The 23,057-nt window shown below is 37.8% G+C and overlaps 5 protein-coding genes, 1 long non-coding RNA gene and 1 other non-coding gene across 7 annotated transcripts; 3 read left to right on the top strand and 4 right to left on the bottom strand.

Moving 5' to 3' along the window:
- Positions 1-46: 46 nt before the first annotated feature.
- On the bottom strand, positions 47-1,905 carry LOC133726580 (universal stress protein A-like protein). The gene is made up of 4 exons (XM_062154156.1): positions 1,649-1,905; positions 653-774; positions 431-549; positions 47-302 (listed from the first exon to the last, which is right to left on the bottom strand). The coding sequence occupies exons 1-4, from the start codon at positions 1,827-1,829 to the stop codon at positions 194-196; spliced, it is 531 nt and encodes a 176-aa protein (XP_062010140.1). The 5' UTR covers positions 1,830-1,905; the 3' UTR covers positions 47-193.
- Positions 1,906-2,948: 1,043 nt separating this feature from the next.
- Positions 2,949-6,858, bottom strand: LOC133706766 (uncharacterized). The gene is made up of 2 exons (XM_062132312.1): positions 6,731-6,858; positions 2,949-3,950 (listed from the first exon to the last, which is right to left on the bottom strand). The coding sequence occupies exon 2, from the start codon at positions 3,921-3,923 to the stop codon at positions 3,291-3,293; it is 633 nt and encodes a 210-aa protein (XP_061988296.1). The 5' UTR covers positions 3,924-3,950; positions 6,731-6,858; the 3' UTR covers positions 2,949-3,290.
- LOC133706774 (uncharacterized) lies at positions 6,316-8,112 on the top strand. Its single transcript, XR_009844714.1, has 2 exons — positions 6,316-6,958; positions 7,663-8,112. It is a non-coding gene; the product is annotated as an uncharacterized LOC133706774 (long non-coding RNA).
- A 2,053-nt stretch (positions 8,113-10,165) lies between these two features.
- LOC133727580 (small nucleolar RNA snoR1) lies at positions 10,166-10,262 on the top strand. The gene has a single exon (XR_009855261.1). It is a non-coding gene; the product is annotated as a small nucleolar RNA snoR1 (small nucleolar RNA).
- Positions 10,263-10,646: 384 nt separating this feature from the next.
- Positions 10,647-12,969, bottom strand: LOC133706758 (cinnamoyl-CoA reductase-like SNL6). Its single transcript, XM_062132304.1, has 5 exons — positions 12,501-12,969; positions 12,212-12,375; positions 11,558-11,764; positions 11,318-11,471; positions 10,647-11,171 (listed from the first exon to the last, which is right to left on the bottom strand). Exons 1-5 carry the CDS (start codon positions 12,754-12,756, stop codon positions 10,852-10,854), a joined length of 1,101 nt encoding a protein of 366 aa, XP_061988288.1. The 5' UTR covers positions 12,757-12,969; the 3' UTR covers positions 10,647-10,851.
- Positions 12,970-18,240: 5,271 nt separating this feature from the next.
- Positions 18,241-19,259, top strand: LOC133734240 (uncharacterized). Its single transcript, XM_062161881.1, has 3 exons — positions 18,241-18,576; positions 18,659-18,796; positions 18,909-19,259. The coding sequence occupies exons 1-3, from the start codon at positions 18,241-18,243 to the stop codon at positions 19,257-19,259; spliced, it is 825 nt and encodes a 274-aa protein (XP_062017865.1).
- A 1,071-nt stretch (positions 19,260-20,330) lies between these two features.
- LOC133706749 (uncharacterized) lies at positions 20,331-22,066 on the bottom strand. The gene is made up of 4 exons (XM_062132292.1): positions 21,988-22,066; positions 21,445-21,727; positions 21,230-21,352; positions 20,331-21,061 (listed from the first exon to the last, which is right to left on the bottom strand). The coding sequence occupies exons 1-4, from the start codon at positions 22,041-22,043 to the stop codon at positions 20,642-20,644; spliced, it is 882 nt and encodes a 293-aa protein (XP_061988276.1). The 5' UTR covers positions 22,044-22,066; the 3' UTR covers positions 20,331-20,641.
- Between the last annotated feature and the right edge of the window lie 991 nt (positions 22,067-23,057).

Raw genomic sequence — 23,057 nt, 5'->3', positions numbered from 1 at the left:
ATTCCACAGAGCAATAGACATAGCAAACAGATCATACTGTCCGATATGATTAAGAAAGCTCATAACTAGCTCAAAACAGAATATGCTCATCCTTACAAAGTAGTACAACTCCTCGACATACAAAGAATTTAAAATTCCTACAATGTAATTGATGCAGTTCTTTCCAGTTGGTTTTAGGTACAAGGATCTAGCTTCAGTCATCGACTGGATCCTGAGGTGTCTCTTCGGCACTGCGCTTGATTGTGATGACAGGGCATTCGGCATGCTTGACGCAAAATTCACTCACAGTCCCCACAAAAACCCTACATAGAAAATAGACGAGGAATTCTGTAGTTAGGAGTAGACAAAGATTTTGTACTAATCTATCTGTGAAGTGGTAACTGAAAAGATGTGAAAAACACGCCAACTGTGCAAGCACTTAGGAGCATACCTCTGGAAAGGACCAAGACCGCGACAGCCAACAACTAGAAGATCTGGCTGCAATCGTTTCACCTCATGGCAGATTACTTCCTTTGGATCACCTTTCTTGATCCATGCTTCACAAGCAACCTACAAGCAGTCCAATATAGAGTTGTAAACTTCAAGCTGTGACGTACTGCTTTTGCAAATGCAATTATTATATGAAATAGTTGCTAAGGATGAATCCCGGTACCCCAATTGCATGACATCTCTCAACAAAGAACTCCAGCAGATGAGCCCCTCTTGCCTGGTCTCTACGCTTCAAGCTTTTAAAATCCTCCGGTGACGCATAGATACTGTCCATGTCGTCAAAACCTATTATAGAAAGAGGTGACAGACATTAATAAGCGGTAAAAATAGTTACACTATTCATGCACATTGAGCAACATAGATTAAAAAAATGGCAGGGCCGCATGGCGAATTTGTAGGGGAAAACAATGAAGACGAAGAACTACACATCCTCAATTCAGATAGTCCAGGTTCATGTATTACAAACTCCCAGCCTTCTCTCAATTGAGGATGCTTACGTTACCACTACTTGAATGCAGATACATAAACCAGGACTACCTGCATCGACGAAAATGAAGTGCCAAGCATCTATCGACATTATCCATACAATAATTCACCCAAACAAACTCATGACAGTAAATGTTATACTCACGGTCGATAATAGAACAATCAACACCATCAATTATACCAGATTATATAAGCCTCATATGACACCACTCAAAAATACCAAAAACTACAAAAACTGATGAAGCCACCACCGTATTATGTCACAATGTACAGAGAATCTGATCACTTCTCGAAACATCTCCAACTCGAATCAAACTTTCAGATTACACACAGAACCAAAAAAAAAATCATCGCTTCACTACAGCATTAGAAATACAGTTAGATTTTACTGTAAAAAATGAGTGATAGTCTAACAAAATACACGGAGTAATTACTCAAATTCATCGAAAACATCCTTCGATTGCTCAATAGCGATGACTATTATATCAAATCAACTCTCAGCAACTACCTAGTTAAATCAGCGAGTCTCTAATCCCTTGATCAAACTATTCGAGTATATTTTCCAGCACCAAAAAAAAAAAATCATCGGTTCGGTTTAGGATTTCGCTATAATTTTTTCATGAAAATAAACACAAGGAAATTACTGAGAGAAGAAAGAGAGATAAGGAAGCACCGTCTTCGTCAGGAACTTGGACATGGAGGAAGAGAAGCTTGAAGCCGGAGGTGTTGGAGCGGACGATCTTGTCGAGAGTCCACTCGAAGGCTTTGCGGCTGCTTATGGAGGCGTGCGGGTAGCCCTTGATCGTCGACTCGTTCACTCCCATCAGTACCCGAGTCGGTGCTGCACCCGCCATCTTTGAACTCACTGAGTCACTCACTCGCTCTCACAGAGATTTTTTCTTTCTTTCTTTCTTTCTTTTTCTCAAAGACTAAAAAAAGAGAGATAGAGACTGGAATGGCACCGAACTTGGACAGGTGTAATAGAGAGGCCTGGGACAGATGGCAAGAGAAGACAGAGGTACAGAGTGGGGACAGAGGAAAACCGGGAACGAGAGAACAGCCGACCTAAAACAATTCGGGTCACAAGAAATCAAGAATAATGGGTAATGGACGAAAGCCGAGCCCAATCCAATCCCTCAAATATATAAGGATTATAACTCATAATATGAAAATGATAGCATGGTACATTGGTATATAATAAGCTAAATTACAAATTCACGACTCAAAATGAAAATTTTGATTTGCACAATGTGTTCAACTCATAATAGACTAGTTGTTGTATATGAGTTGTTTATTTGATAAAAAATAAAATAAACTCTCAATGTTTTTCTTCATCTCTGACGTCAAAGTGGTGGTCGCTGTTGCTGTCGTTTTGATTCTCATCCCTTCAAATAACATCGCAATACCATGCCGTCCATATAACCCATCGCCGACACCCCTCTCATCATCTCTAGTTTTTTTAATATTGACAACTTAGGATTTCTAAACGTTTCAATTGTTTTTCCCGTATAAATCCGAACGAACTTCTTTAACCATTAAACTTTTGACAGCCAGCACTAGGTTCACACTAACTACTACTTTTTCTTTTTCTTTTTCTTTTTTCAGTGAATACTAACTATTAGAGTACTAGTTAATCTTATCAGTTATTAATGAATTTATTTCTTCTAAAAAAAAAAAAAAAGAGTACTAGTTAAGACACCAGAGTAGTAAAAGCGTCTAAGAATGCCTAACCATGATTATAGTAATTTGATCGATGAGATACACAGGTGAATATTGTGTCATCAAGACATACATATTGGTCAGGAATGGTACCATGGGTTCTGATTTTGGGCCGCGAAACTGGTTTGGACCTTAAAACTAATTGTCTTTGTGAGCTAAAACCCGATAACACCACTTTGAACCATATCCATCCATCAGACTCATTTCTGATGTAAATGACTGAGACATTTGCGGTATTAGTTAGAGCAGCTTCGCGCAGCAAAACAACCCGTTAAATTTGTACCGATTCAAATTCCATCATGACATGTTTAATACCTCAACAACAACATCAAATGAAACCCGACACAACACGATTCATCGACAGGCCCAACCCAAATTCATGTCGACAACAAAAGCAATTCATGAGAAAAAACTTTGCATCCCTCTTGCTTGGCAGCATCCTGCGTTCTTCTGCCACTGCCAGATTAATAATATCTCTCTGGAACACCAATATACTGTACAAATCCATATTTTTAACTGCAAGAACATGGAAACTACAAATTGGGTACACACATTATAAATCTCACTAAGCAAACTGGTGCACAAAGTTGTATCCATCAATTCATGGCAACCTTCCCCTGCACAGACTGAACTCCACCACCACTAAACGAAACCCTCCCAAAACCCAAATGTCCCACCTGGTACAATTCCAACCATACCCTCTCTGCACTACTCACACAATCCTCCTCTTCTTCCCCTTCCTCCTCCTCCTCCTGATCATCAACACCGTACACGTAGCACGATATCTGCGCCGGCAATTCCTCCTCCGCCGCGCAACGTTGATGCCGATGACTACTACTAACCTGCTTCTTCTTGCTCCTGCACTTTTTTTTGGATTTCCGATTCTGCCCCTGGCTCTGGTTTTCCTTCTTCTTCTTCTTGTTCTTGCCTAACCCCAAGCACTTCCTCCCAACCATCCACGGCACTTTCACGAAGGCCAGAGTCAACAGGTTGACCAGAGCGCAGGGGCAGCAGCACAGCGCCACGCAATCGGCGATCATGCCGGCGCTGCATGACCGGCAGTACTTGCCGGAGCACTCGACCCAATCACCGCCGTCGTCGTCGTCGTCGTCTACTGGGTAGCGGCTCTTCTTCGCTCTGGTGATTGCGGCGGCTCCACCGTCCGATGAACTCGAATCCGGTGAGTGGTGTTTACGTGGCACCGGAGGAGTCGGGCTCTGGTGACCCATTTCGGGTTGCGGATTACTTGACCCGTCCTGGGAAGAGAGAGAGAGAGAGAGAGTGAGAAATCTTGAGAGTGAATCTTCCCGAGTTTCTAGGGAAAGCAAGCATTTCTGATTCAATGTGACTTTATACGACGTTTTTTTCATGCATTTTTCATCTGGTAAATTTGAGGAGGGAGGAGGGTGAAACGGTAAAGAAAAGCTTTTAGATATTCACTTTGCGGAAAACACTATCGTGAAGAACCACCAGCGGTAATAAAAGTCTTAATCTATACTATTAAAATATAGCTACATTCATGCAAAAGTTTGGACCTTAATTCAAAATCCACTAATGGATTAATTGAGTATTTAGTGTCATTTATCTTTTTCTAGAATCATGCTAAATTGTGCTCAATAATCGTTAGATCTAAATCACATGGTAAATAGTGACAGGATAGTTGAAATTTTTTTAGATCCTACAACAGTTAAGCACAACTATGGTTGGTTTTCATGCTCTTAGTAGGTGAATAAGATTGTTTTTTTTCAATATGCAGTAGATTTTAGAACGGAAAACAAAATCTATAGATAAGTATACATAATCATGATCTTAATTACCAAAGTTTACTTGGATCCGAGTGATTGACCATTGACTAGGGTAAGGGTAAGTAAAATTGACTATTAGATGTTAAAGTGTATATGAGTGGGTAACAATCATTTTCCCATAATGAAAAAGGTTATGTCGAAAATGGAAATGGGAGTAACACGAGACAGACTAGGGCAGACACCAAAATTATGAATTGAGTTTTTATTTTTTCTGGTTGCAATTTTCTGAAATAAGATGATAACTTCATGTCCCATCCCTAATTTGGCTTCGCAACATTGCCATGTTCAGTCCTATCCATCGACCCTACCCTCTCTTCTTTTTTTCTTGTCAAAGAATAATTTACTACAACTCTACCATTTTGAATTTTAAGTGTTATCATCGACAACTTAGATAATTATCACAAATTTCATGTTAAGGGTTTTTAATTATCAAATTTATTGTACATTTATTTTTATGGAACAAAAAAATTTGTCACATTTGCACACAAATTTTTCAAAAGATGCGTCCAGCTAAAAAATAGAATCAAAAATCTAAACTAACTGAACTAATTGATTTTGGTTTCAATTTCTCGGTTCACATTCTCAAAACATGAAGTTGAAACCCATCATGCCCTTATGGAGTTTAGATGGCTAAGTTACTTCACGGGTATTCTAGTACTTTGATTTCGTGCATGATAATAAACGAAAAAGCAAAAAGGTAGGTTTTATTTAGAGAAGAAGTTTCTCCCCTTTTAAACTAAAAAAGCAGTTTTACAAAAAAAAAAAAAAAAAAAAGGGACTAAAACATGGGGAAAGCGAGACGAAAAAGGAAGTGGCAATTGTTAGGAAAGTTTCAAAATATTTCTCAGAATCGGAATGTAATTCGAAATTATATACCTTATAAGTGTGACAGTGAAAAAGGTTAGGTGCTATCAGTTTTCCAATTTGCTGAAAGGTCATATAACCTCTATGGGAAAGGCATCTATACTATCAAGACGTGCAATTATACATGGGACATCAAGGTTGAAGATAAGGACAATTTTTTTTTTTTTAATTTATTTGAAAGATAAGGATAACGTTCCAAATAGATGTCGAAAAATAATGTTACCCAAAATAAGTTAAAGCGAATGCACCAAGTCTTGTTTTTGATCTAATGAAATAAGGTAATCAATTTGACCTAAAGTTTCAAGGTCTCAATAGTATTGTTATGAAGTGACACTTTTACAAGAAAAGTTAGCAAAATAAAGTTACCAGCATTTAGATGTCTCATTATCGTATTCTTATGAAATGCCATGCTTCAAAATTCAAAACCTTAAATTGTTATGAAATCACCACAAAGTTAACAACTATTACTTCCAATTGAAAGCTCAAAATGCCATTTTAGTCGTGATGCACACTAACTTCATTTCGGTGCCATTCCTCATTAGGTTTAGTTTAGTAAAAAGCCAAAATGTAATTACTAGAATAATCCTTCCACCATTGAATTTTGAGTTTTGACTATTATCTTATTTTTGAAAATATGTCTTTACCATGTTAGGGAACAGCAGAAAAAGAAAACAATATTAGTTTCAGGTTGGCAGATTCTCTAAACACGAAAACCAAAACTCATGAGGTGGGAGTTTTCAGATTTGGTAAAAAAACAATTGCAGAAACCCAATTAAAGTTGTTAATTTTGTTATAAATGGAGAAGTATATATGATGTCATTACATTTATGACATGGTGATCAAATTTCAATTTCTGGGTGAGATCTCAGATGAGAATCTCAATTGGACCAGACTGGTTGAGACTCAAAAGGAAACAGAAGAGATAGAACATGGCTAGAGTCCTATATTACTACTAATAGTTAGCTAGTTTACAAAAGAACTAAAAGCTACATTGGTTTTATATGTTAATGGTTTTCTGAAACAGTATGTGAAAGGCTCCTGAAGGATCAGAGAGACAAGGACTTTCTACTGGAGCAGAATAGTCTTATCAGAAAACGGCTAAACAATAGTGGGGTCGATCTACAGTGAATCAGCCAATCACCAACAAAAGGTAAAACTTAGAGTCAGAGATGGGAATCGATCACTATCATGATCGAGAATCGTGAGCTTTTCTGATATGCATGGAATAATATGAAAGCAGTGAGACTCATCCTAACTGATGCACATTCTTGATTCGCAGAGGTAAATGTGGAAGAAATGAAAATAAAACTTTGAAAATGCAATTGGTAAATGTATAATTGTATATGACATGAAAAAGAAGAACTCACTTGGTTGGAGCTGAAATGAGAGTGTTGATGGTTCTGGGAAAGCTTGATCTCTGCGTGTAGTAATGGAAGAACCGAGAAAGAAGAAGAAGAGAAAGAAGAAAGTGGATATGATGTGTGATCTGATCTGAAAGAGCTTTAAGTCTTCTCTTGTGCTGATTGTTAATAACGTGGCATTGTTCTGCAGCAAAAGCAGAATCAGCACTCAACTCTCTCTCTCTCTATCATCAGGTGAGGTCTCTGGTTTGCTTTTTATTGATGAATTGTTTAGTACTGTAGCTACTGACTTGCAAGCGTTCTTTTTGATGATATTAAAAGCAAAAGATTTTCTTATATTTATAACCCTGTCGAGACAGACTAAAGAAATGGGAAAATTAGTAGTCGTCACAAAAACAAAGAGAGATGCGAGATGGGGCATTGGTTTTGGTTTTCATGACTCATGAGTGAGTGAGTGAGTACCGATGAGCTAGAGAGAGAGAGAGCGAATATAGGGAACTGTTCCCATCTTACCAAGCTCCTTTTCCACTCTTGGACTTTTATTTATTGATTCGGATCTTCTTGCTTTCTTTGATTTCAATGCAAGTAGTAATGCATGCAACTAGGGTTTGTTGTGCTTGAAAACCGAATCTCAAAATCGAAATCAAATTGAATTAATTTGGTTCCATTTGGGGTTTCCATCCTAAATCGAAATGTACTGAGCTTTTTATAAACTAAAATTAAAACTGAACTACATCTAAACTTGTAGCACAAAAATATAATCAAACCAAATCGAGAATCAAGTCCAATTTGGTTTCAGTTTTTATAAAAAATAAAATAGAATCCAACTCAACCTTAAATCGAACCAAACCAAAACGAATTGAGCTTCTCAATAATGAATTTAAAGCAATGTTGTTATTTTAATCTCGACTGAGGGGTCTTACTTGAGTTTTTTGCAGGTTGGCTTGGGCTTCAGGCTTGGTGTGAAATCTCTATGATGCGGTGGCTACGTGGGCGGAATCGGGACCTCGATTTGCTGCTGGATCGACGACTTTTCAGGAATGTTTACCTTTCTGCGGCGGGGTGGATTGCTGGAGTTTGGATCGGGGCGTGTCGTGGTGATGCTGGCCTGCTGGGTGTGGCAGCGTGGTGCCGGGTGATTTGGGCTGTGGTGATTGAATCGTGGCGGCGGGATCATGGCGGAGCAGGTGCAGCATGGTCGGCGGAGCGAGGCTGGAACTGTTCGTTGGCTAGGCGTGTGTGGAGATGAAGGTTGGGCCTGGACCCGGTCAGGCCTGCTGGGCTCCTCTTTGGATCTGCGTTGAACTGAATCAGTTGGTCTAGGCTTTTTTGCCCTAGGTCCATCCCTATGTTAATTAGTTTGTCTAATTACAATAATTTCCTTTGTTTTAGGAACCTAAGCACTAATGTGCATCCAATGTCTTTTTAGCGTCTCTAGAGTAGTACCGAAGAAGGATATCCGCTATCTCTACGTATTTGAATGTACAATGAGTAGGATTATATGTATGTACCACTTGTGGATACTACCACTAGCTTCTTGTCTGTCTATAAATGACAACAGAATGGTATGTAATGGCCTATTCTGGCTTGTGATGAATATATTATTTCGCCCTCGTGGCATTACTAAAAATAAAATAAAAAAATCTTGACTAAAATAAATCGGACTTTCAATCTCTAGAAATATAAATGTATTATAAGGAAGAAAAAAAGGTAAACGTTTTTAAATGCAAACTTGTAGCGCAAAAAACATAATAAAAATAAAACCGAAATTTAAGTCCATTTCGATCTCAATTTTGGTCAGAAACAAAACAAAACCGAACTCAACCTTACATGCAACACCTAACCCATAAAGCCATATGCATGATTTCATTAAACAAATAGAGCTAGCTAGGATAAGGATATTATTATATATTTATATGACCAGCTAGCACAATGTCACTGCGTGCATGTCATTGTTCATTTGTTCGATCTCAAGTTTCAACCAGACCTAGGACCTAGCTACCCTTCTGTCATACACACTCGTTCACAAGAATCAACTTCATTCAACATCAACATTAAACAAAATAACAAATATCAATCATGACCACCACTAAGCATATGTCCATCAAGGTTGTTCATGGATATATGATGATATATCTAAGCCAAGGTTTGCATGTCCCATTAAGTCGGGGTCTCTCTATATTAACTATATCTGTTGTTTCTGACTATACTTCTCGATCAATCTGTAGCCGGCCGTTTAGGTCATGATTATAATGTTGTGATTAATAATCATATCTAGGCATATCTAAAGTTCCCTTTGATATATTCAATTGGTATTTAATCTAAAGAGAAAAGCTGACGGGTAACCGACTAACGACTGGTCTAAATCGGAAAAAAGATATTATTGTTGGCAGAAAAGATGCATACAAGAAGAAGCTTGCAAAACATGCTAGTGATGCTAGTTAACTAATTAAACGAGCTCTTGTCCAAAAAAGAAAAGTTAACTAAACGAGTTCATTGTCTAGGTTGAAAGCGTGCTTGTATCTGGTTGTGAGTCCAACATGAGCAGATTTTGGCTTACTGTTCTGCTGCAATTGAGGGATTGTCTTACTCAACAATCTCCCTGAAAACAATGGAGATAATGGAGATTGTTGAGTAACAAGAACAACCAAGCAACGTTTATTACCTTACTATATTCAGTACTGGAATTCAGAAGAAAATTTCAAATCCAGTGCCCCAAAGCGTAGGAAATCGTTGCAAAATCATTGACATTACTCTTCAAAATATAACAAGAGCAATATATAATAGGTAACATTGGTTCCTTAAATTGGTTTCTCTAATAATGCCCGAGGGTTTATAATGCTTAAGAAAACACCATCGACGAACATTAGTCTACTTAAATTATCATAGAGAACTACAACTTGAAGAGTACAGCATAACTTGAACGAAAAGGCAATCTACTAATTAACCCAAACAATTCTCACTTCCAACGAGTTGTTTGTCAGTAAAGGTGTTTCCAATATATAATAGATAACATTCTGCTTACGAACATTCGTCGCTAGTCGTTTTTCTATTTTATATATCATTCTTACCAAACAATAACAACGAATTTTCAAAGCCAATGGTGTTCCCATTGATAATTTCATATATACCTATATCTTGAAACCAAACTCAATGTTATCGGCCTCTCCTCTTAAACATTGGCAGCGGTAGTTTCGCCCATATATAAAGTGGGCTCAATTTGTAAAGTTGAACCACCAATAAAACTGTGGGCTCGTACTGAGTCTTAAACCCTAAAAGCCCAACAAGAAGCTATATATAATAGCGCAAGCAGCCATACCTAAGACACATTAAGCTTCGCCTCTCGTTCTAGCAGCAGCAGCAGCTTCTTCTTCGTTTAGTCTTTGTTTCTGTTATTTTCTTATTAAATCGATGGGATTTTTTGTTTATACACGATAAGTTGGCAAAGATGATGAGTGCTTAAATTTCTGACACCTCTTGTATGAGAAGTGCCTGTAAAAGGGCTCTTCGTTGAGCACAGTTAGCAACTCTCTGAGCCTTTTCTTAATAATCTCCTCTCTTTTTTTCAATCCACCACTGGATTTTATATTATTTGAGCCTCCGATCTGATCAAAATTTTGATTTGGAAACATGGTTTGTTTGTTTTGCTGATTTCTTATCAATCTACCAAGAAACCATTTGGGTGATATAGTTCCTCCGTGTTTTTGTTTTGCTTACAAAACATGAATCTTTGGACCTTCTGGAATCATTTTGCTTAGTTTTGGATTCAATCTTGTTCTTAAACTCTTCTTATACTTTTTTATTTATTATTATTATTTATTTTTTGTCTCCATGGATTCAGGATTTGTTTTTTAATTGAGAATGAAGAATCTAAAAGACCTAGTACAGAATTGATATTGGGTTCTGAACGAAACTGTCAAGGTATTGTGTTAGTGCCATTTAGATTGATAAATAGTCTGATATGAAGATTCAGACCATGGCACTATTTTATTGGATATGAAATGATAACAATAAATAACATTGGTGGTATTAGTAACAGAGACATCCTGAAATTTATGTCTAATGCTTCCAAAACTTTTAGTGTGCTACTAAACCAGAACATACAGGGCTAGAACCCATGTTGGAACTTAATAGAATTGCTGGTTTTGGTTATAGCAACTTCTCAGTGTTCCTGACAAGAGATTTGTAAGCTTCTTATTCGACAATTCATATCTAAGATGATGAACACTACTAGACCCTTCATAATTTCTGCATATCTTCTTCTTTGACATACCGGTCTCCCCTGCTAGCTTCTCTGCCTCTTTCTCTGTTTCAATAACTCGATCAAAGCAAATGTATCTACCAAATGCCGACTTGTTCATCGCCTCATATACACTTACATGAACTTCTGCCAGTCTCATCACATCCACGGTTGCTAGCACGCCACATTGGTACATCTCTTGGGCACCTGCACAACATTCACAAGAAAGTGTTTCGAATTTGATTTAAAAGTCTTCGAGAACAAAAGGGTGATGGTGAATAATGAGAAACTTGTAGTCTATTGTCATCCATCAGTGAAAAAATGGCGGTATAAGGGCTCGGATCAATAAGTACCTTTGAGATATGCAATTGTTGCTGTTGGGTTTCTAGAGAAAAATTCAGGGCCAGTAATAAGACCTGGGCAGATTGTAGTGAGCTTTAACCCAGTTTCTTTGGCTAATGTCCATGCAGCTTTCTCTGCTCTAAGCTTCCCCAAAGCATACCACAGCTGCCAAATTTTGAAGCCGAGTTGAGATTACAAATAATACGCTAATCAACAAACAACTGTTGCCTAGTTTTGGGTGAATTTCAAACCTTTTTTTCTATGCAGAGTGACTCATTGCTCCAGCAGTCATGGTTGATAACAGGGATTGTGGAGAGGTCATTTTGTGAAATGTCTTGCTCTTGCCATACACAGGCTAAAAGTGAAGAAGTGAGCACACATTTTCTTACTGAAGGTGTCACTGCACATGCCCTCATCACATTCTGACTGGCCTTCACTTCGATATCAGCCATGGATTTCTAACCCAGATGATTCAAAAAGCCAAGTTACTATATGAAAAAGACCCATGATGTAACGTTGTAACAAGCTACCAGAAGTTGATTCATCCAAATTAAATAAGCGAAAAGCCCCGGGTCACACAAATATTGATATCTACAATGTTGGTGTAAAAAATCAAATGTTGAGTGTAGTAAGTTCTTTCAAATTTATTCTTAATCAAATAGCTCGAACAACCCAAATAAAATATCTGAATATGCGATTGATGTGTCATTCTTACAATAATATAGTGACTATGCTTAAGTTGTTCAGAAAATTCCAAGAGTACTCAGATTGATAAGATATACGAACCAACATTGAAATTATTATATAAGTTTCTTGCTCAAGCAAGTAATATTGGCAACGTGTCCGCATCAATGTAGAAATTAAATTAGAATTAGAGTGACGGTGACAGACAAAAATGGACTCACAGTGTACCCAGAAAGGCCAGCAGGATCGGTAAATCCAGAGGTGTGGAAGACGCCACGACAGCCCTGAAATGCTTGTGATAAGCTTTCAACTTCTGCTAGCTTCGCCATAACTACAGTGACGTTAACGTTCGCCGTCGTCATCTCCCTCAGTTTCTCAACGTCCACTGCATTTCCGGCAGGTCAAAATTGTCAACCAAACATTATAGTCATAAACAAAAAAATTAACTAAACAAATGATTAAGTTATATTATGAATCAATGGTTTGAGACTTTGAGTAGTAATTAATTACCGGAGTTATTAACGATGATGCGGACGGAGTAGCCGCGGAGGAGGAGACGGTTGACGACGGCGAGGCCCAAGAAGGAAACGCCGCTTGTGACGCAGACTAGCTTCTCTTCCGAGTCATCTTCATAAGCGCTTTTGGATGAGAAGCGCTTTTGTGGAAGGTGTGGTTGGTCTTGGCCGGCGGAGGAGACCAACATGCGGCGGAGCTCTTGTAATAGCTCGTGATCTTCTTCCCTCTCTTGTAAACGAGCAATCCCCATTTTACTTGATATCCAAGAGAAAACCGAAAGAGCTGATTAATTAAGCCTGTAGTGCTCTGCTTCTTCTTCGTAAAGAGCTGATTAATTAAGCTAGTAGTAGTAGTACTCTGCTTCTTAGTCGTTTTCTTCTTTCTTGTTTGTTTGGTTTCGTAGCGAGGTAGGAAAAGAATGATGAGTTTCAGAGGGAGTCTATAATTGGTTCTAGAACTTCTAGTGGCATTCATGCAAAGATCGCGTTTACTTTTCAGCCCATAAAAACTGTCAACTGAGTAGCTAAATCCGGCGGCTTCTTTTGCGACTTGGCTTGAGCCGTTGTTAATGGCATTTGCAAATTCCAAGATAGAATTACCCAAAAATATGAATTAGTCTTTTTTCTATAGTGTACATTAAAAGTCGTCGGTTGGGTCGAAAAGAGAATTCGTATTTACAAATATAAGTATTCATGCCATTAGACCGAGTGACATAATGATGTAAAGAAGAGTGTGATTCTAGTGTCAATTGGTCACCTAAAGGTAAAGGTGTTGGTTTGTGGCTTAAATTAAAAAGCCCATAAATCATTTTTTGAATAAAGCCCACATAATTAATTTAATTCTTGTTGACCTATTAGGTTTTAGAGTTTGCCTCATGCACATATAAATATATGTTTTCTGACACCTTAGCATTATTGAGAAGCAGCCTTAGTTTCGGGTTCTATAGAAAAAATTACATTTTGGCTTGTTTCCTTTGTCCTTGTGAGTGACGATATATATTCAAGTTAGTTTGTTCTTTTATTTGAAGTTTCTCTTTTTCTGAGTGTATTAAGGTGTAATTGAGAATTTGGGAGCCTAAAACAATTGCAACTCTGGCCGATTCGTTTCTTGCTGACCTTGATGAGCTATCTGACAGTGAAGCCGATGTTCTTGTTGAAGATGATGTAAGTGTTGCAAAGATGGAGGAAGATGTCGATGGGGCTTGGCAGACTTAAGAGACACTTGGCTATGATGATCTGGAAAGTGTTTCAAAATTGCAAAAATCACAAAGATTTGTTGATATGATGCAGAAAGTGGAAGGTGCACTTGAGAAGGGCTCCGATATGTCAAGTCATGCACTAGTTTTGGAGGATGATCCAGTATACCAGCTGATTGTGGATTGTAATGCTTAGTCAGATCACATTGAGAGTGAACTTGTAATCATCCAAAATTTTATTCGTGACAAATACGGCAAAAATTTCCAGAGCTTGAGCCACATGTTCATCATCCAATTGATTATGCCCGAGTTGTTCAGACTTTAGAAAATTGGGAATGAAATGGATATAACTCTTGTTGATCTGGAGGGGCTTTTATCTTGAACAACTATTGTGGATGTATCAGTTACAGCTTCAACTACAAGTGGAAAGCCACTTCCAGAGGACATCCTAGAGAAAATAGTTGATGCATGTGATCAAGCCCTTGCACTCGATTCAGCGAAGAAAAAAGTTCTTGATTTTGTAGAAGGGAGAATGGGTTCTATTGCACCAAATCTTTGTGCTACTGTTGGGAGTGTTGTTGCGGCGAACCTTATGGGGACAGCTGGTGGTCTTGCTGCCTTAGCTAATATGCCTGCTTGTAATGTTCAGCTTCTTGGTGCTAAGAAAAAAGACTGGGTTTTATATGCAGGGGATTGAGCTCTCGAATCCTCAGGCCCGTGGACAGCAACTTGGCCGTGGAACTCAAAAGCACGCATACTTATTTGAAACATGAACATTTTCAAAAAATTCAAGAGGATCTGAGCGAGACTGGAGAAGTTAAGCTAATGCGGCCCGCTTATTGAACAGAGTTCTATGGTCGGTCCGCGACCCTTTGATACAATGTTGTCAATATGAATATACTTTCTCAATCCTCCCTAAAAGGAGAGAACTTTTTTGATTGGATAAGTTGATTTCTTGATAGGTATGTTGACTAATTAATCAACTATGTATGTGCTTTTAGTTTTCTTTATGAGCATTGCAAAGTTTTACAAATATTATTTTATATAAATAAAAAAGTCTAAATATGTAATATTTCAGATGCCAAAAAGAAAAATTTGCATACAGGTTCAAAAAAAAAAAAAAAAAAGAGAAGGAAAATTTGTATGGCTCGGCTCCGTCGGCAAAGCCAGAGAAGCTAAGAACAAAAGGTCACGTGTTGAAGGGCCAGTGAGCACGAGATATCTACTTGCCGAGTTAGTTGCCGCCAAATATTGCTACTACTAACACGTCATCAATAATAAAATAATAATTAACAATTATAAAAGAATTTCGATGTGGGCCGCACTTGAAACATATAGGCCCAAACAATAATTTTGACGCGGCGGTGGTTGATCGAGTTTCTTCTGCTGCAAGTCTTCGAGAAGTCATTAGCAAACCCTAGCGAGCGAATTGCTTCGGTTTTGTGTGACCCAAAATTCAGAGTTTTTTCTTTTTAACAACGATCTATATGTGAACACAATTGTTCTGAAAATAAAAAAAAAAGCCAAAATGATCGAGTTCTTCTTCTGCAAGGCTTCAACAAGTCATGGACGTACAAACCTGTTCTTCACAAGAATTTCTCGTCGGAAATCAAGGTAGCCCTCTTTTTCATCCATGGAAGTACCTTTAATTTTGGTATCTTTATTTGCCCGCAACTAACCCTAAAAATTTGTAGGTACTAATTAAAAAATGTATTCCGTGCTAGTTTAGGTACCATGTAATTAAGGGTTTACCCAAAAAACTAGTATTTACTGTGTTGATGTTATGTTTGCAGGCGGAGTGCGAGAACAGGGATTTAATCAATGAGTTGCCGGATGAGCTTCTGTCTTACATAGTTTCATTCTTAAGCCTAAAAGATGCTGTGGATACTAGCTTGATATCCCACCGGTGGAGGCACCTTTGGAAGCATCTAATACTGACAAGGCGGAATCTTGAATTCGACATTCCAAACAGGCAAATATGCCCAACTCGTTACCGACCTTGAACAGAATAATTTTTTGATGCTGGCGGATCAGTTTAAAAGACAAGACTTTATAAGACGTGTACATGAGTTTTTGAGGCTCTATTCTGGTAAGAAGGTAGACACTTTCAAAGTGGCATTCTATTTGAATGGAGAAGATGCTGGCCACCTAGATGAATGGATTCGTTTTGCAATTGAAAACGGAGCCCAAGTGCTTAATCTTCAATTATATTACAGCTTCTGGTGTTATTATGATTTTCCTCATCAGTTGCTACTTTCAAACTCAAGTCTAAAGCATTTATCATTGCAGAGATGTTTTCTGAAACCTCCACCTGATCATTTTGACAAGTTCAATCAGCTAGCAACTCTTGATCTACGCGATGTCATTTTAGATGAAAACTTTACAGCGTGTCTCTTCTCTAATTGTTTGTTACTCGAAAGATTGACCTTGTGGCATTGCGATGTGGGCTCATTTCTGATCATTACTGGTCATCCTCGTCTGACTGATTTGAAAGTGCTGTGGTGTATTAAGTTAGAAAAACTAGCGATACAAGCAGCTAATCTTGTCTCCTTAGAACACAACGGCTATATTATGACTTTTTGCATCAAAACTCCACGGTTAGCAAATACCCAACCCAATCCTTGCAGAAAAGTGGTCTAAACCCTACAAATTTCAACTGTTTCATGTATCCAAATGAAGGTTTCCAGAAAAGTGGGAGAATGTAAGAAATTTAATCACATAACAGTATTTCAGTCCTAATTCTTGTGAACTAAGTAATAGAGTCTTCATTAACTGGTTACCTGTAAATCTGTAACCAGTGTGTGGGATTGGTCATATTAATTACTTTTTCCTAACATAAAAATTCAATGTTATTGAGATATGTACACTTCAAGAAAAAAAAAAAAAAAATCATGTTTAACAACATGCAATTCATGTTGTCAATCACTTTTGACAACAATTAATGGTGCATGTTGTAGATCATGCAATATATGTCATCGACAATTAGACGACATGCAAATGTCTCATGTGGTGGTACACATCTTAATATAATACACATTCTTTACCCGTGTTGTGGAAGATTGTAAGTAACAACTAGCAACTAGAGCATGTTGTTATTAAGATGTTGTCGTAGACTTCTTTTCTTCTAGTGGTATTAGGATTGCTTTCCTTACTAGGTTAGGATCCTATGATATAATATCTATATAAGTGCAGTTCTCTTCTGACAATAATATAAACACATTTTTGCGTGAGATTAGATTAAGGATCAATAGATCGATGACTGTTTCAGTTCGAAGACGAATGGATCACGGTGGGAAACTTTCTATGGTAAGGTTTTTATCCCCTTTTTAATTTTAGATATATTCATGTAAATAGCTAAGAAAAATAGTTCAACCTTCTATCCAACATAAAAAACTTCAAACTCACCAACCGAGTCTAATGGTATTTCTCTCCACTATATGAGTTTAAATTCCTTCTCTAGCTTTTAACCCACAAATTCTTTTTCTTTTAAAAAGAATGAAAAATAAACCCAAATACCTTGAGGTTTTCTTGCATATTAACCCGAATGGCCATTCAAGCGATTAAATGAATTGATATTATTACAAAAAGCAATTGTATTCCCTCTGTTGTAGTCCATAGGAAACAATCAGACAAAGATCTTATAAATACCTGGAGGTTTTCTTGCATATTAACCCATTCAAGCGATTAGCTGAATTGATATTATTACAAAAAGCAATTGTATTTCCTCTGTTGTAGTTCCATAGGAGACAATCAGACAAAGATCTTATAATCTAATAATCTATGAGTACACTGTCAAGACTTCGAACAATTCTAATAATTGCTTTTTAGTTTTTACTGTCAATCTCCTTTTTTAATTTTTATTCGGTGTTCATCTGTGTAGGATTGTGAGAAGAGGGATTTAATCAATGAGTTGCCCGATGAGGTTCTGTCTTACATAGTTTCATTCTTAAGATTAAAAGATGCTGTGGTTACTAGCATGATATCCCGCCGGTGGAGGCATGCAATACTGACAAGGCAGAATCTTGAATTCGACATTCCAAACATATTTGGAGGTAAATACGACCAACTCGTTGCTGAACATGAAGAAGATGAAACTATTGGGATGTTGGAAACTATGGATGAGTTCAAACAACAATATTTTGTAAGACGTGTGAATGAATTTCTCGAGCTCCATTCTGGTAACAAGGTAGACTCTTTGAAAGTGGCATTCTTTTTTGATGGAGAATCACCTGCTGTCGACGATCTCGATAGTTGGATTCATTTTGCAACCACAAGGGGAGCTGAAGTTGTTGATCTCCAGTTGTTCCAAGCCTTTGTTTTTGGAACAAGCAGCAGCTTATATGATTTCCCTCACCAAGTGTTACCTTCAGATTCAAGTCTAAAACATTTGTCCTTGCTGAGATGTGTTCTGAGTCCTCCATCTGATCATTTTGACAGATTCAAGCAGCTAAAAACTCTTCATCTGCACACTGTTCAAGTAGATGAGAATTTTATGGCACAATGGGCATAGAAAGCTTGTTTGTTTGTTCTAGACCGATTATGGCACAATGGGCATATCTCTTCTCTGTTTGTTTGTTCCTAGAAAGCTTGACCTTAGCGGAGTGCACAATGGGCTCTTCTCTGATAATTACTGCTCCTCCTTGTCTAACTGATTTGAAGCTGCTCCGGTGTCACCAGCTGAAAAAAATAGAGATTTGTGCAGCTAATCTTGTCTCCTTTGAGTACAATTGGAAACTTGACACGATTTCTTGCATCAAAACTCCACAATTAGCAACACTTTTTTTACGTAAGCGTGAAGCTTCTTCTCATGGACTAGACCGATTTGCCTCATGTCCTGGGCTTGAAGTGTTCTATCTGCTGCTTCAAGATGAATCGGTAAGTCATGACTATCGATCTATTTCTAATGCTTGAAATTCCTATCCTTTACATGCATGTTAATGCTAATGTTTGTGTGCAGGAAGAAATACCCCAAAGCGTATCAACGTTTAGAAACCTTAAGAAAATGACCTTGGTTCTCCGGTCGCCCAACTTTGACCTTGGGAGCGTTCTGAATGTTCTCAAGGATGCACCCCTTTTGGAAGAATTTGCATTAATGGTCAGTTGTTTATTTTTCCACAAAAAAAAAAAGTTGCTTGCTTCTATTTCTAGTATATCACTGCAATGGTTTATAGCACAATTACTGACTAGAAACATTTGGTTCTTTGTAGGTATTGATAGGACGCAATAAAGGAGAGATGAGCAATTTTTCTGGATTCTCACATAATCGTTTGAGAACAGTTGAGATGCATAGCTTCCATGGTAGATCAATTGAGATAGAGTTGGCCATTTGCATTCTGAAAATCGCCACGAAGCTGGAGAAGATGGTTATCAATCCAGTTGGAAAATACTATTTGGGTAATAGTCGTTGGGTGAATCCTGGCAGTTGTTATGATTGCTCAAATGGGGAAGACGAGCGGCCTTCGGACGAAGCACTTCATATTTGGAAGCAAGGAGGTAGAGCACGCGTCCAAGAAAAACTAAAGTTTGTAGTGACTGATGCTCAAGTTATAATCCTATAATTGTTGCAGCTCAAGAATATGTTTTATGTTGCAGCAGGCTTGAGTTGTCTTTTGATCTAAACCAAGAAAAAAAGTGCCCGCATGTCCGAATTTCCTATAGTGTTATGTGTAAGCAAACTCTCCCAACTCCAAGAAGATTGCAGTATTTCCAATGCTGACATTTTAAATTTATTAATTTGTTTGATTTCTCGGATCAGTTTTCCAACCAAAGTCTGTATTTGTTTTCTTACCTTTTTTAGGTTTTTCAATCCAAGAGTTTTTTGTAATATAAAAATTTATCACGTCCGCACAACATTTTTTTTATTAATTACAGTTCATTTGCATAGTTTATTGGACCCTTACAACTAAGTAAAGTAAATAATTCCAAAATCTGCGGCTGTGCAGTGTTGCCAGTTCTGAGATTTAATACATTAAAACTTTGACATGCTGTTTTATGAATCAATATAAACGTTCCAAGGAAAATTGATCTGAGAAATCAATATCTCAACAAACGTTTATGCTGGGAAGACGAGGAGTTCTGGAATGCACCTTGGAATCCCAGTGAGGTGGCAAATTGTTAGCCACTCATTTTGTCAGCTGATGGGATCACCAAGTTTATCATATTTCCTCTTCCCGTTTTACCCCCATCACCTCTGCCTCACCTGGTCTGCAAACAAATCCAGAAACAGAAGTCTGCACATTGGGTTTATAAACTTCAATTATCAGATGATTTTCCTATCAAATTTAGATTATGTTTTTAAATTTGCTCTCTATAATTTAGTATTTCATAATGCTCTCTATAATTTTGTTCTTCCTGATGCAGTAATCAGTATGAACAGTAGTCTTTGGCTTCTGGGATATGAATGAGTAGAACCTTCAAATGTTACACTCCTCTCTTGTTCAAAAAAATTTATGCACCCCTAGCCTCTTGGATTTGAAGGCTGTTGCCTGTGGTGATGGTTATCTAATTTGGGAAGCTCTCCAAATGGAGAGTTTTTACCGTAAAATTGCCTACTCAATCACCATTTGATTTTTCTGCTCATCATAATTCTCGCTCGCCCCAAATGGACGTTGTAGCCTGTACACAGAGAGAGAGAGAGAGAGAGAGAGAGAGAGAGAGTTACAAGATGGAAATGAGCAGAAAACAAATGTGTTAAGTAATCAATATGACGCTGACATTAAAAGTCTTGAGAATGCAGTGGCGCGCCACCTCTGCAACATTCATTACAATTTTTCGTCTACTTCTTCATACCGGTCATTAGCAAAGTCTAAAACTATACCAACATTATACAAGTTCTTCCCCCTCTATACCACCGATACCACCGTTCATTACAATATACCAACATTCAATACAAGTTCTTCCCACTTTATACCACCATTCTCCTCCCTCTTTCCACCATCCATTACAATTTTTCATTTACCTCCGCCCAGAATTCTCTTGCTTCAATCACTCTGTAAGCGGGGGGCCATTTTACCTTGTCAATCACTCTTACCAATTTATTTGAACTGGGCACCAAATGTTCCCCAATGCAATTGAACTGCCATTCTGTACTGCCGTGCCATTTGTTTATAGCCTGCTCATGCAAATTCACAACCTTATCAGCAGTCCAGGGAGAAAATACACAATCATCGGCATCGCAGCCATATGGTGTCTTGAAGAGAGAGGGCGTCTTGCAGAGAGAGTTCAACAATTCCCTTTCGGTAATTCCTTGCGCTAGTCTTGCAAACACCAGTTCTTTGTACCAGGTTGAGTGACTGTTGATGAGTACAAAGAATGAACCACATTCGCTCAGACCAATTCCAGGTTGGACCAGCTGAAAGAACTAAGAGAAAAAAAAAAAAAAATTCAATTAATAAAAGTTTAAATGCTATTTTCAGTGTGTTCCATGAACAGCTGGCAAGAGATAGCAGAGTTAACCATCCATTACCAGCTCATAAATCTTTTCCTGGTTCATGATCTAATGCTCATTTTAGGTTCAGTTATCAATTACCTCCTGAAGATCATCCTGTTTTGCCTGGACATCTCCCTCTTTAACAGCAAACCACTTCCCCTTTTCACCTGTCTTATCTGCCTCATCCCATTTTGCTCCAACTTCAGCTTGAGTTAGCTCGGGCTAAAAGATAATTCAAGATAATTAAGCAATGAGAATTTTCAGTTTTAGGCGCAGCTGACAAAGTTTTAACTCAGCTCTCTCTATGAACTTACCCATTTTGCCACTCGAATCTCCTTCTCATCTGCTACGTGCTTTGCTTTTTCCAAGATCAGACTGTCTATAACGACCACATCCACTGGACAAAACGTGCCACGTCTGATTCTCAACGCATCACAAGCTGCCCTTAATGTTGTAACCGGTTGATCCAATTCAAACGCAGCAACATGTCTGATTGCACGAGCATCTATCATAGCATCCACCAGCACCTCCCTTTCCTCTTTTGTGACACTGACATAGAGCATGCTCAAAATCTTTTCAAGCAGCGGTATGCTAATCCTAAAAACACATGAGATTAGCATCATTAATAGAGAAATCTCAAGTTCAACAAATCTATATTAACATCCAAAGAGCATTCAGTAGGCACAACATGCTTGAAAATCCACTAGAAAATCCATATACTTTTACAGTATTTATAATAAAATGGACCGATCTCAAGTTCAAGGAATCTGTATTAACATCTAATACAGATAATAGTAACACCAAATACAGAGCAACAAACACTCTACAAAGCAGAGACTGGAACACAGAAAGCGTACTTCTTTTCAGGAATCCTGGGCTTTTTCGGAAAACGCATCTGGACACGGCTTGTCATGGTTGGTCGAGAAAAATAATCCTGTGCTGATGCGGATCTTGAAGATGGATTCGAATATTAATCTCAGAAACAGATGGATCTCAAGGAATGAAATTAAAGAGGACAAGAAGCTCGTTCAAAACAAGGCTAACCAGGCTCAAGAAATCCCCAAATCAAAACCGTAATTCAGATTCGAGTGTTAACACTATGAGCAATCCCCAAATCAAAACCGTAATTCAGTACTAACAAGATTGCTTTGCTTTGAATTATAAATAGAAATGGAAAAAGGACTCACCTCTTGAGTACGATCTTCGGCTTTCTTTTCCAACAGGTTTTAGAGAAAATTGAAAACCCAAATGGGGGGAAGAATGGCGATGCTTTCGGTCTTTTATAGCTACCAAAAAGGACACGTGGGCTAGCTTAGCTCTAAAACCCCACTAAAACCTTGTGGCGGTGCGGATCCATGTGGGCATATGCTAAAAGGAAAGAATTTTATATTGTCTTAAACAATATTTTTTTCTTATTCTAAAAAAAATATATATATATACACACACACACTTTTCCTCAATTCATAATGTGATCGGGAATCTCATCAAAAAAAATAATGTGATCGGGAATTCGGGATCGGTTACATGTATGATGTATTATGTATGTTTATTTTTATTGTTGTTTATTTCAATTCAGTATCATTTAGTTTAGAGATTTTTCGTAAGTGGAAGGCAAGAGACTAGTTATAATATTTGAGTTGTTTATCTGCTAAAAAAAAAAAATGTTTCCAATAATAAATTGTTTTGGATACGGCTCGGCTCAGCAACTTACAAGTTAATGACATCATCAACAATAAAAATTACTAATCAATGATAGTAAACAACTTTCGGTCAAATTTGAGGCTCAAATAACATCGAGTGAAAACAATGTTTTTCTGGGTACATTTACAATCTCTGACCTGCAGTCTGTACTTTTTTGTATCGTGTTTCAGCATAAAAACACATTGCTTTGTCCAATTATGATCAAGTATCGGCTTTTATTTCGTGT

Source organism: Rosa rugosa, chromosome 1, assembly GCF_958449725.1.
Source record: "Rosa rugosa chromosome 1, drRosRugo1.1, whole genome shotgun sequence".
Lineage (NCBI taxonomy): Eukaryota > Viridiplantae > Streptophyta > Magnoliopsida > Rosales > Rosaceae > Rosa > Rosa rugosa.
This window is presented reverse-complemented; position numbering and strand designations above follow the sequence as displayed.

Bases quoted from the DNA above. Each gene is read 5' to 3' on its own strand.
- LOC133726580 (XM_062154156.1), bottom strand. From the start codon at position 1,829: ATGGCGGGTGCAGCACCGACTCGGGTACTGATGGGAGTGAACGAGTCG. The intron at 775-1,648 runs GTGCTTCCTTAT...TTTCTATAATAG, and splicing joins CCAAGTTCCTGACGAAGACG to GTTTTGACGACATGGACAGT. The intron at 550-652 runs GTACCGGGATTC...GACTGCTTGTAG, and splicing joins AGAGATGTCATGCAATTGGG to GTTGCTTGTGAAGCATGGAT.
- LOC133706766 (XM_062132312.1), bottom strand. From the start codon at position 3,923: ATGGGTCACCAGAGCCCGACTCCTCCGGTGCCACGTAAACACCACTCA.
- LOC133706758 (XM_062132304.1), bottom strand. From the start codon at position 12,756: ATGGGGATTGCTCGTTTACAAGAGAGGGAAGAAGATCACGAGCTATTA. The intron at 12,376-12,500 runs GTAATTAATTAC...CCGGAAATGCAG, and splicing joins CATCATCGTTAATAACTCCG to TGGACGTTGAGAAACTGAGG. The intron at 11,172-11,317 runs GTACTTATTGAT...AATGTTGTGCAG, and splicing joins AACAATTGCATATCTCAAAG to GTGCCCAAGAGATGTACCAA.
- LOC133734240 (XM_062161881.1), top strand. From the start codon at position 18,241: ATGGCACAATGGGCATATCTCTTCTCTGTTTGTTTGTTCCTAGAAAGC. The intron at 18,577-18,658 runs GTAAGTCATGAC...GTTTGTGTGCAG, and splicing joins TGCTGCTTCAAGATGAATCG to GAAGAAATACCCCAAAGCGT. The intron at 18,797-18,908 runs GTCAGTTGTTTA...GGTTCTTTGTAG, and splicing joins TGGAAGAATTTGCATTAATG to GTATTGATAGGACGCAATAA.
- LOC133706749 (XM_062132292.1), bottom strand. From the start codon at position 22,043: ATGACAAGCCGTGTCCAGATGCGTTTTCCGAAAAAGCCCAGGATTCCT. The intron at 21,728-21,987 runs GTACGCTTTCTG...ATGTGTTTTTAG, and splicing joins CCCAGGATTCCTGAAAAGAA to GATTAGCATACCGCTGCTTG. The intron at 21,062-21,229 runs GTAATTGATAAC...TTTTTCTCTTAG, and splicing joins AACAGGATGATCTTCAGGAG to TTCTTTCAGCTGGTCCAACC.